Here is a 12,962-nt window from a genome sequence, read left to right as displayed (position 1 = left end):
GTGGCACCTTGTCAAGTGTTTTCTACTATAGCTTCGGGCTGACCAAAGCCTTGTGAGTGGATTTGGTTGACGGAAACTGAAAGAAGCCCATTGTATATATGTATATATAAATATATGTGTGTTTGTCCCCCTAGCATTGTTTGACAACCGATGCTGGTGTGTTTACGTCCCCGTTACTTAGCAGTTCGGCAAAAGAGACCGAAAGAATAAGTATTGGGCTTACAAAAGAATAAGTCCCGGGGTCGAGTTGCTCGACTAAAGGCGGTGCTCCAGCATGGCCGCAGTCAAATGACTGAAACAAGAGAGTAAGAGTATATATAATATAAGACCCCAGGATCTAAGCGTAGGGATTTTGTAAGCTTCGAGCAGTCCATAGTAGGTATGAAGAAACAATGCCCAGGAACAATAATAATCTATTAGTGTTGAGGGCCGTAGGCTTTTCTCATATCGAAGTCCGATAAGCTGAAAAGAAATCTTTATAGCTTACAGTCAGCAACTTAGGAATCCTCAACGACAACGTCACCTTCATATAATTAAGCTATCTTAGGCCTAATAAGTAATTAGCTGGGAACCCCACATTGATTAACTACCACAAAAGGAAACGTGTGTAGTCTGAATTTTACCTGCTCCACCCGGAGCTGCGGCCATGCTGATGCACCGTCGTTTTGTGCTACACTGTTATTACTAAGAGCCTCCTCTAATATGTGGCACTTGGTGAAGAATGGAGTTTGATATAGCTACCCTCAATCTGCACCTCTTGCCATGAGGTAGGCTCATCTGGGACTCTCGACAGGAAGAGGTCCAGCTTTGATTTTAAAAAACCCTACATCTACTTTGTGCGCCTCTTGCCGCGAGGTAGGTTCATCTGGGACTCTCAACAGGAAGAGGTCCAGCTTTGATTTTAAAAAACCCTACATCTACTTTGTGCACCTCTTGCCGCAAGGTAGGCTCATCTGGGACTCTCGACAGGAAGAGGTCCAGCTTTGATTTAAAAAAACCCTACATCTACTTTGTGCATCTCTTGCCGCGAGGTAGGTTCATCTGGGACTCTCGACAGGAAGAGGACCAGCTTTGGTTTAAAAAAACCCTACATCTACTTTGTGCAAGTTCCTCAGATTCTTTGGGAGAATATTAAAAAGCTGTGGGCCCTTGAAACCCAGGCTGTTGCAGAAGCTGGTCCTGAAGCGTGATGGCATTGCTGGGATCTTTGGCACTATGCAGTGTCGTCCCGTTCTGGCATTGGTGTAGCTTTCAATGCCAAAATTTGGCACAATTCCTTCCAGGATCTTCCAGATATATATTACTGCATACCTAGATGTAGATTTTTTTTTTTAAAACCTGCTATATTGCGAAATCTAAGAGATGTCGGCTTTTTATTTCTAGTAATTCCAAGTGCCACAAAGAGGCAGTCTCACTTTAACCGATATACATTCGTCTTTGGAATGTAACAAAATTCCAACAAGCAGTTTTTACTTCAAGGCCAGAGATTTTTTGTACGAACGAACCTGAGTTGGTGAGCAAAAAAGACTAAGAAAAGAAACGCAATTAATTAAAGCAAATCGACGAGGATATCGTCTGCCAACTTACTCCGAGTCCGTCAAATATAATTTCTAAGTCTCTCTGCACAACTTTGTACGGCAAGTTGCCAACAAACGCTGTGTAGGGGGGTTCGGAAGGCAGCCTGCTGTTGGAACGGCCACCGCGCTCACTGTACCTGTCACTGCCACCGCCACTTCCACCGTAGTCGCCTCCGTAACCTCTTCCGCCGCCGCCGCCGCCACCACCACCACCTCCGCCACCGCCACTGTACTCATCTCTGAAACACAACAACAACAACAACAACAATGGTAAATTCTTTGGTTACTGCAAGAGTCATGGAGATGCGATAAAAAATCCTCATCCTCATCGATTTAATTCCCCACTTTTCCGTGCCCTGCGTGGATCAGTCGGAATTCGTTGAGGCAGACCCCCTTCTTCTCACCGACCCTCACCAGTTTCCAAGCAAGGTAATATTTCCTATTTGTATATGTAAAAAAATACAAACTGGGACAAGAACGCAAAACACGGACGGGACAATCAAAGCCTTCAATCTTCAGTCAAGAACCGGATCATCCTCGCAATTTCGGCTGATTAATCTTGAGATTGCTCCAATCTGGGCAGCCCCAAAGGAAAATCTAAGCCAAGCGCATTAGATTCCTTGGAAGAAAGCGTCGAATGTATACAAAACAAGGACGGAAAAACGGACGATGTTACACGAATAAGAATATGAAAATACGTAAAAACAATAATGATAATAATAATAATAATAACAAAAACAGGACGTCACAGACAGGCGTCTTTTCGACAGAACGAGTAAACTTTGAGCTGGCGTGTTAGAAAAATGCCTTAGAGCAGAGAGAGAAAAAAATGTGTCTTGCCCTGACGACTGCTAACCACGAAAGGCCGGCAATCGGTCAGTTATTTCCTATAGCCACATGTGTTTCTTATGGAAGCCTAGAAACATAAGACACTGCTTGTACAACAATGGTGCTCGTTTACAACCATCACAAGATGGCCATTGGCACGTAAAAAGTACCATCCGATCGTGGCCGTCTGCCAGCCGCATCTGGCACGTAAAAAGCACCCACTACACTCACGGAGTGGTTGGAGTTAGGAAGGGCATCCAGCTGTAGAAACACTGCCAGATCAGACTAGGCCTGGTGCAGCCCTCTGGCTTCCCAGACCCCAGTTGAACTGTCCAACCCATGCCAGCATGGAAAGCGGACATTAAATGATGATGATGATGATGACAAGAAAAGAGCACATACACATACAGATACACACAAAATAGAGAGGATCATGCAGCGTTCATAGTAAGCTCTCCACTCGGAGTTGGCTATCAGTTGACAATCAATGACAAAGTAGTGTAATTTAGTAAGGCCCTCGAACTAAAAATCCAGGAAATCTGTAAGGAATAAAGCGAGGTGTGAAAGGTGAAGATAGATTAATTACTCCCATGTCATATCATTAAATTCATTTAACACCCGTCTTCCATGCTAGCAAGCCAGAGGACTGTGCTAGGCTCTTTGCTCTGATTTGTCATGGTTTCCATGACTGGATGACCTTCCTAACACCACCTACTTTACAGAATGTATGTGTATCATCATTTAATATATCTTCCATACTGGCATGGGACGGATGGTTTCACAGGAGCTGGTAAACCAGAGGACTAGGTCAGGCTCTCTGGTCTGTTTTGTCATCATCATCGTTTAACGTCCGTTTTCCATGCTAGCATAGATTGGATGGTTCAACCGGGGTCTGGTAAGCCATGGAGGCTGCACCAGGCTCCAATCTGATCTGGCAGTGTTTCTACAGCTGGATGCCCTTCCTAAGGAGCTGCTAAACCTGAGAACTACGCCAGGTTCCATTGCTTGCTCTGGCAGGCCCTTCCAAACATTTACAGAGTGCACTGGGTGCTCTTTATGTGGCACCGAGATAGATAGGTACCACAATAGGCTTCGTTCATTTTCCACTCACAAGGCTTTGTAATTAGTCCAGGGATATATTATTATTACGGTGGCTGTGTGGTTAAGCAGTTTGTTTCACAACCAACTGGTTTCAGGTTTGATCCCAGCACGTGGCACATTGAGCAAATATTGTCTTCCACAGGGCCCTCAGGTTGGCCAATATCCTCAATGTGAAAAGTGAAGGATTTTGGCAGATGAAAACTGTCACCTCTTCTACTTGTTTCAGTCATTTGACTGCGGCCATGCTGGAGCACCACCTTTAGTCGAGCAAATCGACCCCGGGACTTATTCTTAGTAAGCCCAGTATTTATTCTATCGGTCTCTTTTGCCGAACCGCTAAGTAACGGGGACGTAAACACGCCAGCATCGGTTCTCAAGCAATGTTGGATGGGACAAACACAGACACACAAAGATACATATATACGATGGGCTTCTTTCAGTTTCCGTCTACCAAATCCACTCACAAGGCTTTGGTCAGCCCGAGGCTATAGCAGAAGACACTTGCCCAAGGTGCCACGCAGTGGGACTGAATCCGGAACCATGTGGTTGGTGAGCAAGCTACTTACCACACAGCCACTCCTGCGCCTATAGATGCTCTGTATTTCTTTCAATTACTTTAATATAACAAAGAATTTAGTAAAATAACTTGGAGCATTCATGCAGCATTGCCTGAGGGGACATCTGGGGACGTGAACTATTTCAGTAGACGAACTTACTGAATCAATGGCAAATATTACTGGATGCTGAGCAGATGAACAGACAAGAAACTGCCAGACGTTCATGCTGCATTGCTTCATCAGATCATCTGGCATGGAAGGGTTGCAATGGTCTGGGCAGGTAACCCAACCACATGATGATGTAGATGAGGATGATATTAAATCAGGTTTCCTCTTCAGTAATATGTCTATCTCCCTTTCACTATTTTCTTTGCTACTTATAAATGAAATTTTTTTGTAACCATGTCTGAGGAATACTCAGTCACTTATCAATTCAGGTTAGTGGAGACAACATGGCTTAGTGGTCAAGGTGATGGGTTCATGATTGGGAGATTGTGGTTTCGATTCCTGGACTGGGCGATGCATTGTTCTTGAGCAAAACACTTCATCTCACTTTGCTGGCAAAAGCGAGTATCTTGTGGGGGGAAGTGTCACCCTGTCCAGGGGAGTGAATATATGCCACAGAAACTGGCCCTGTGAGTTTATATGACCCAGGAAGACGTTTTACCCTTTTATATATAATTGTTGACCGTTGCCAGCGCCACCCCGACTGGCCTCCGTGCCGGTGGCACGTAAAAAGCATCATCCGTCTGTGGCCGTTTGCCAGCCTTGTCTGGCACATAAAAAGCACCCACTACACTCACGGAGTGATTGGCGTTAGGAAGGGCATCCAGCTGTAGAAACACTGCCAGATAAGACTGGAGCCTGGTGCAGCCTCCTGGCTTCCCAGACCCCAGTTGAACCATCCAACCCATGCTAGCATGGAAAGCAGACGCTAAATGATGATGATGTGGGTACAGAGATGAAAATGAACAGGACAGGATTGCAAGGGCACAGAATAAAATGCAAACTATGCAAGTTCTGAGCCAAATCCTTGCCCCTCAGCCCCAGACCTGCACCAGAGCCTTCCAAGTATGCATCGGACTGATTGGCCACAGCAAGACACACTGTGCCTCTTCTACTCTCATTCAATATCTTTAGTCATTATTCACAACAACGAATGAACTAAGAACTTATCAATTCTGCTTTTCGTCCACTTACTACCTTCCATTTCAAAATGACGAGGGGTTCTGTTGTTGGTTGTGGCTGGCTTTGAGGCTGAAATAAGTGGGGATTTCTTCTGCAATCCTTGCAACAGAAACCTGTAGATTTCTGAGGCCAATCAGTCCGATGCATGCTTGGGGCTTTGAGGCTGAAATCAAGGGGATTTCTTCTGCAATCCTTGCAACAGAAACCTGTAGATTTCTGGGGCCAATCAGTCCGATGCATGCTTGGGGCTTTGAGGCTGAAATCAGGGGGATTTCTTCTGCAATCCTTGCAACAGAAACCTGTAGATTTCTGGGGCCTGTTGCCCTTCTTTTTCTTTTCTAATTTTTCTGAGAAGAAAGCTCTTGTGTTTGAAGCAACTGGGTTTTCTGCCCCTTCAGAAGCTATGTAGACTTTCGCTTAACCTTGCTGTGCACCTGTTCCACGCCCATCACAGCTAAGGTGACAGCAGCCAAAAGGGGCCAATACCTGCCCCAATGTTTTAAGCTGTGATACTGTGCCGTGCCGGGGCCATATAGCATGGCACCAAACTACAAGCAGGTACAAAGTGAACCAGCTCTGACCCTTACCTCCCCCATCAGCTTTGAAAAATCAAACACAGACCTCTATGATGTAGTCAACCCTGGTTGATGGACCAGACATCACACCAGATATCTGCTACCTATTCTCTCCCTCAGTGCAGATGTAAACTGCGGTAATGTAGAAGATAGTGTTTTGTCACATAGACACTGTGATCAGAGAAATCTCTCAGATAAGATACTAGCCTAAATATATCACTTTGACCACTTTGACCGACCAGTCTGTCAGGCGTCCATTTGACACCGTTGGTCACAGCACGCTGTCCACTCCTCTCTGGATCGTGCCTTTCTCATCCACGTGATCCCAATCGTCCTCCTGAAATCGTAACTCCACCGTTATCTGGTAGTGAAACATGGGCTACCACAAAGAGAGAAGAGCAGAGACTGGTAACGGCTCAAAGAGCCATGGAACGGTCACTGCTTGGTATCTCGTTGAGAGAGCACATAAATAGCAACATCATCAGAAAGAAGTCCGGCATGAGAGATGTCATCGCAGAGTATACACGCAGCAAGTATAGATGGGCTGGACACGTCGCCCAGCTCACTGATAATCGGTGGACCTGCGCAGTTGTCGAGTGGTACCCGCGCGAGTGGAAAAGACCACCCGGAAGCCTAAATATATATATATATAATTATACACGTGTAAACTGACATCACGCATCTAGCAGAGCATGCCTCACACACTAGCTGAGTATCCTGTAGTTGCTGGGCAATTTTCAAAATACAATGCCTTTATTTAATCTGGTGGTTCCTAACCAGGGTCCATAGAAAATATAAACTGGTTACATTTCAACATTTTTTAAAAATACAATTCCTAATAATATTTTATCATAAAAATATAAGAGGAGTTTTTAATCCTTTCGTGTTCAAGCTGGCCATATCCGGTCTAAATATTCTACATGTTTTATATTTGAACTAGCCATATCTAGCCTCTCATACCTAACCTACCGTGACATTCTATAAATAAACAACCACATCATTGAAATCTCAAAGATATAATAAGATAATGCATGATTAATTCAAAACAATTTGAGTGAAAAAGTATTACATTTAACAGAGTAATCTGAACATTAACCCTTTCGTTACTGTATTTATTTTGAGATGCTCCATATTTCTTTCAATTAATATTAAATATAACAAAGAATTTAGTAAAATAACTTGGTTATCATTAAGCTAGTGTTAGGAACATAAATTGTGATTAAGGTTTGGTGGAAGATTTTAATTCAGAACTTATGAAAACAAGACATTTGTACTACAGAGCCAGAAGTGGTTTCAGCCAGGTTGGTATCAAAAGGGTTAAGAATTGTTTCTCTATTATATATTTTAACCATTTTGTTACCATATTTCTGTTGAGATTCTCTGTGTTTCTTTCAATTAATTTTAAATATAACAAAGAATTTAGTAAAATAACTTAGTTATCATTAAGCTAGTGTTAGGAACATAAATTGTGACTAAGGTTTGGTGGAAGATTTTAATTCAGAACTTAGGAAAACAAGACATTTGTACTACAGAGCCGGTTTGGTAACGAAAGGGTTAAACATTGAATGACTGAGGATCCCTCTTCCAGTGTAAAATAGGAATTAGAGGGGTCCATAAGCAAAAAATGGTTGGGAATCACTGATTTAATCCCTTAGCGTTTCAGATTATCTGTCAAATATAATCCTTATTTATTCCCAGTTTTTAAAAATTAAAGCAGGCATTTTCTCACAGGTTTGAGATTCCAACGACATGATTGTTTATTTTACAATGACATTGTAGGGTAGGTATGAAAGGTAGGACCTGGCCAGTTTGACCAAAAAGCAGTGAAAATATTTTGGCCCCGATATGGCCGGTTTAAATTTATTTCGTGCCATGTTAGACCATGTCTTTCCACACAGATAGGACTCTTGACCAGGACAGATTTCTGCATTGTTTGGGAGAAGTTATGTCTCAAACTAAATTTTTGTTTTTTCATTTGGTGCAGAGAAGTCAAGATTTTTCTTAGTTCACTTAAACAATAATAATGAAATTATTGTATACAGTGCTCAGGTGCCCCACAACTTATCCAAAGTGCATATAAAGCATATGCAGTAATGTAGAAATGTCTGGGAAGTGAACAGTGTATGAGTCAGATGGATGCTTCAGCGTGTGTATGGAGGGGAGAAGATCAGCTGTAGTGTTGGCGAATCTCAGGAAGTTTTGAAGGATGCAGTGCTCCGACAATTAACAACCGATGCCAGCAGTTTGTTCCATGTTTCAGCGTGTGTATGGAGGGAAGAAGATCAGGTGTAGTGTTGGCGAATCTCAGGAAGCATGGAAGTTTTGAAGGATGCAGTGCTCCGACAACTAACAACTGATGCCGGCAGTTTGTTCCATGCTTCAGCGTGTGTATGAAGGGGAGAAGATCAGGTGTAGTAGTGTTGGCGAATCTCAGGAAGCATGGAAGTTTTCAAGGATGCAGTGCTCCGACAACCAACAACTGATGCCGGCAGTTTGTTCCATGCTTCGGCAATTCTTAGCGGGAAAAAATGTTTCCTAAAGTCATGGAAGGAGCTGTGCTGTTTTCTGACTTTGTAAATATGTCCACAGGTGTTAGACTGGTGGAGTTTGAAAAGGTGCTCAGAGTTATTGTTTGTAAGAGGGTTAATAATTTTGTGGGTGTCTGCCAAGTCAGCTGTCAGACATCGGAGTTTCAATGTGTCCATGCCCAGGGAAGTAAGGCGTTCAGAATATGGCAAATGCCTGATGGAGGGTATTCTATTGGTTGCACGTCACTGAATGGTTTGTCTCAAAAGGTTCTTTGTCGCCCTTATGAAATTCCTTACACACACACACACAGCACGTGTGATATCCATATACAGTGAGAGAGAGAGTGTGGTAAATATATATAGAGAAGGGGAAGTTTACAATGAGGAAAATGAAAGAGATGAACAGAGAGAGAGAGAGAGAGAGAGAGAAGGATCTTTTCTGTTGCAGTTACAAATTTTGTATCAGGCTTAACCCTTTAGTATTTAAACCGGCCATATCTGGCCAAAATAGTTAATCTGTTTTATGTTCAAACTGACCAGATCCAGGCCCTCACACCTACCCTACAATGTTATTCTACATTAAGTAATTACACCATCAAGATCTTGAAGATATGAGATAATGCAGGATTAATTCAAATCAATGGGAATCAATAAGCATTATGTTTGATTGAATAATCTGAACACTAAAGGGTTAAACACCCCCACCTGGGCAGGGTGGTGGTGGTTGACTGAAACCCTTCAAGGCAGTGCCCCAGAATGGCCGCAGTCAAACAACTGAAACAAGCAAAAGATAAAGAATAAAGATAAAAGAGAGGTTTAAAGTTTGGTTTTACCTATAAATATAAAATGAAAGTCAACTTTACAACTACGGAGTTTTAAGCAAAATGAAAGCAAATGCAGGTCATATGAAGAGAGAGAAATCGGGGAGTAGTATGAGTGAGAGAGAGAGAGAGAGAGAGAATACAAATACAGAGTGATAAAGAGTGTGGTACATATATATAGAGAGGGGAAACAGAGCATGGTGGGAATGATTAAGGAGTGGTAGGTTCATCGATCTAAAAACTGAATATCCTGAGAGGAAGATTTTGAAAATCGAATTAGTTTACCCCTGAGGATGTACTTATTTTAGGGCCTTTCTGTGACATTCGCATACATCATCATCGTTTAGTGTCCGCTTTCCATGCTAGCATGGGTTGGACGGTTCAACTGGGGTCTGTGAAGCCATGTAGGCTTCATCAGGCCCAGTCAGATCTGGCAGTGTTTCTACGGCTGGATGCCCTTCCCAACGCCAACCACTCCGTGAGTGTAGTGGGTGCTTTTTACGTGCCACCAGCACAGGGGCCAGACTAGTCTGGCAAACGGCCACGATCAGATGGTGCTTTTTATGTGCCACGCAAGTCTGGCAACGGCCACAAACGGATGGTGCTTTTTACGTGCCACCGGCACGAGGCCAGTATACACCCTTATATATAGTATATATAGATGCACTACTAGACTGTTACCACCCTGGGACACCCACCACGAGTAATTTTTAGTAGCATGAAACAATCATCAACGTTTAACGTCCGTTTTCCATGCTAGCATGGGTTGGACGGTTTGACCGGGGTCTGTTAAGCCATGTAGGCAGCACCAGGCTCCAGTCTGATTTGGCAGGGTTTCTACAGCTGTATGCCCTTCCTTTAGTAATTATTCCCAAGTTTGGTACTTACTCTATTGTTCTCTTTTACCGAACTGCTAAGTTACAGGGACATAAGCACACCGGTTGTCAGGTGGTGGTGGAAACAAAGATACATACACAACGGGCTTCTTTCAGTTTCCATTTACCAAATCCAGTTATAGCCCGAGGCTATAGTGCAAGACACTTGCCCAAGGTGTCATACTGAGGGACTGAACCTGAAACCATGCGATTAGGAAATAAGCTTCTTATGCAGCTATGCCTGTGTCTCTATAATCTATAATATAAATTGGACATGGGCGATCGTTGTATTCTTTCTTGTCTTGAGGTTCACAGCCAAACGGCTGGGTGGATTCGCATGAAAAATGGCACACATGTGGAGACGGGTGCATAGATTGGAATGCTCCCATACTTACTGAGAAAATCGATTAAAACTTTTCTAATGGAATTTCCCTCTTTCTTCTATCACTAAAATAACCAGTTGCTTAGAACCCTAACTAACCCTAACCCTAAAACAGATTGAAATGCAATAGATTGATACTCGGGTCATAATTAGGGGTGACAATTTCATATGACACCGCTAGAAAAAAACTGCCGTTCAAACCGAAAAGATCCTTTATTTTTTTTCCTAACCCCCATATTTATTGAGAAAATCGATTAAATCTTTTTCTAATGGATTTCCCCTCTTTCTTCCGCCATGAAAACAACCAGTTGCTTAGTAGCTGTTTTCTGACGGGGTGGGGTCAAGAAATTTTCATATAGCTGGAGGATCCGATTGAAACAGGGGACCCAAAATGATAAGGTTGAGAAACGCTATTATAGATTATGCCTAACCAAAAACGATCACAGCCACATCATCCAAACAGACTGGGTGAAACCGGGCTTAGCTGCTAGTATATATATAAGAAAAGAGGTGATGACAGAGGAACAAGCGATTAAAACGATTATGTTATGAATGCCAGTAGCTTACAGTTGTTTCTGCTATACAGTGATCCCACGCTACTTTGCGGTTCAACTATCGCATATTTACGACTTCACAGATTTTAAAAATATATATATATATATATAGGCGCAGGAGTGGCTGTGTGGTAAGTAGCTTGCTAACCAACCACATGGTTCCGGGTTCAGTCCCACTGCGTGGCACCTTGGGCAAGTGTCTTCAGCTATAGCCCCGGGCCGTCCAATGCCTTGTGAGTGGATTTGGTAGACGGAAACTGAAAGAAGCCTGTCGTATATATGTATACGTAAAAAGCACCCACTATACTCACGGAGTAGTTGGCGTTAGGAAGGGCATCCAACTGTAGAAACATTGCCAGATAAGACTGGAGCCTGGTGCAGCCTTCTGGCTTCCCAGATCCCCGGTCGAACCGTCCAACCCATGCTAGCATGGAGAACGGATGTTAAACGATGATGATGATGATATGTGTGTGTGTGTTTGTCCCCCTAGCATTGCTTGACAACCGATGCTGGTGTGTTTACGTCCCCGTCACTTAGCGGTTTGGCAAAAAGAGACCGATAGAATAAGTACTGGGCATACAAAAAGAATAAGTCCCGGGGTCGAGTTGCCCGACTAAAGGCGGTGCTCCAGCATGGCCGCAGTCAAATGACTGAAACAAGTAAAAGAGTATATGAATAGGAATGGGACGACGATATGGTTTGTTCTGTGTAATTTTGCAACAGTTTCCATCTACCAAATCCACTCACAAGGCTTTGGTTGGCCCGAGGCTTGAGTAGAAAACACTTGCCCAAGGTGCCACGCAGTAGGACTGAACTCGGAACCATGTGGTTCGTAGGCAAGTGCCCACACTTTTATAAATTTTTGGAATTGGATCTCAAAGCACATACAGGGCCTGACTGTCGGTTACAACGACGAGGGTCCCAGCAGATCTGACAAACAAAACGGCCTGCTTGTGAAATTAACGTGCAAGTGGCTGAGTACTCCAGAGACACGTGCTCACTTAACGTAGTTCTCAGGGAGATTCAGTGGGACACAGAATGCGACAAGGTTGGTCCCTTTTTTTTAAATACAGGTACAACTCATTTTCACCAGCTGAGTGGACTGGAGCAACGTGATATAAAGGGTCTTGATCAAGGACATAATGCACCTCATTCTACTCTCGGACTGGGAACGGGCCGCCCCTCTCCCGATCGGGGGCGGCCGTATATCGCAGCCACTGCATGGTGCCAAGTGGGCCACTTTTGGTAAGCAGAACTGGTGATGTGGGATGATGATTCCACCGGGAATCGAACTCGCAAGTTTACGACCGCGAGTAGAACACCCTAACCACTAAACCACGCGCCTTCACACACACACACGAATTGGTACTCCGTCGGTTACGACGACGAGTGTCCCAGCTGATCCGATCGATCAACAGAACAGCCCTGCTCGTGAAACTAACGAGCAAGTAAGTGGCTGAGCACTCCACAGACACGTGTACCCTTAACGTAGTTCTCGGGGGGGAGATTCAGCGTGACACGGCTGTCCCCTACGAACTAAAAGCACAACTCACATTTGCCGGGAATCGAACCCACGATCTTGCGATCGAGAACCGAGTAGCCCTAACCACTAAGCCACGCGCCTTCATCGAAGCACATACAAAGCCTGCACACACAGACACACACAGCCGCGTTACGGAAGCGTCACGTACACCAAAACACTACCGTAACGTTGGAATTCTGTAACACGAAACCAATTTCCCAAAGAGTTCCAACGTAGTTGTATCGAGAGCAACGAAATTCCAAAGTTACGGAAGAATTTCAACGAACGTAAAACGTTTCCGTAACACGAAGATTGCCCGTGTACGCGCACATGTGCACAATTTTAGGCAATCAATAAATAGAATAAACGGGGTGGCCACGCCTGGAATCAATATATAGAATAAACGGGATGGCCACGCCTGGAATCAATATATATGTACGTATGTAAGACCCTC

General features: G+C 43.8%; 1 protein-coding gene across 2 annotated transcripts in view; it reads right to left on the bottom strand.

The window, feature by feature from the left end:
* Window positions 1-12,962, bottom strand: part of LOC115226182 (eukaryotic translation initiation factor 4H) — a 34,913-nt gene that overhangs the window by 15,642 nt on the left and 6,309 nt on the right. For both annotated transcript variants that reach the window (XM_029797182.2, XM_029797183.2), the window contains exon 2: window positions 1,588-1,816. In XM_029797182.2, the coding sequence (XP_029653042.1) occupies window positions 1,588-1,816 (229 nt within the window). The remainder of the gene's footprint in view (window positions 1-1,587; window positions 1,817-12,962) is intronic.

Source organism: Octopus sinensis, linkage group LG29, assembly GCF_006345805.1.
Source record: "Octopus sinensis linkage group LG29, ASM634580v1, whole genome shotgun sequence".
NCBI lineage: Eukaryota > Metazoa > Mollusca > Cephalopoda > Octopoda > Octopodidae > Octopus > Octopus sinensis.
The sequence above is the reverse complement of the archived record's forward strand: the minus strand, read 5'-3'. Positions and strand labels throughout refer to the sequence as shown.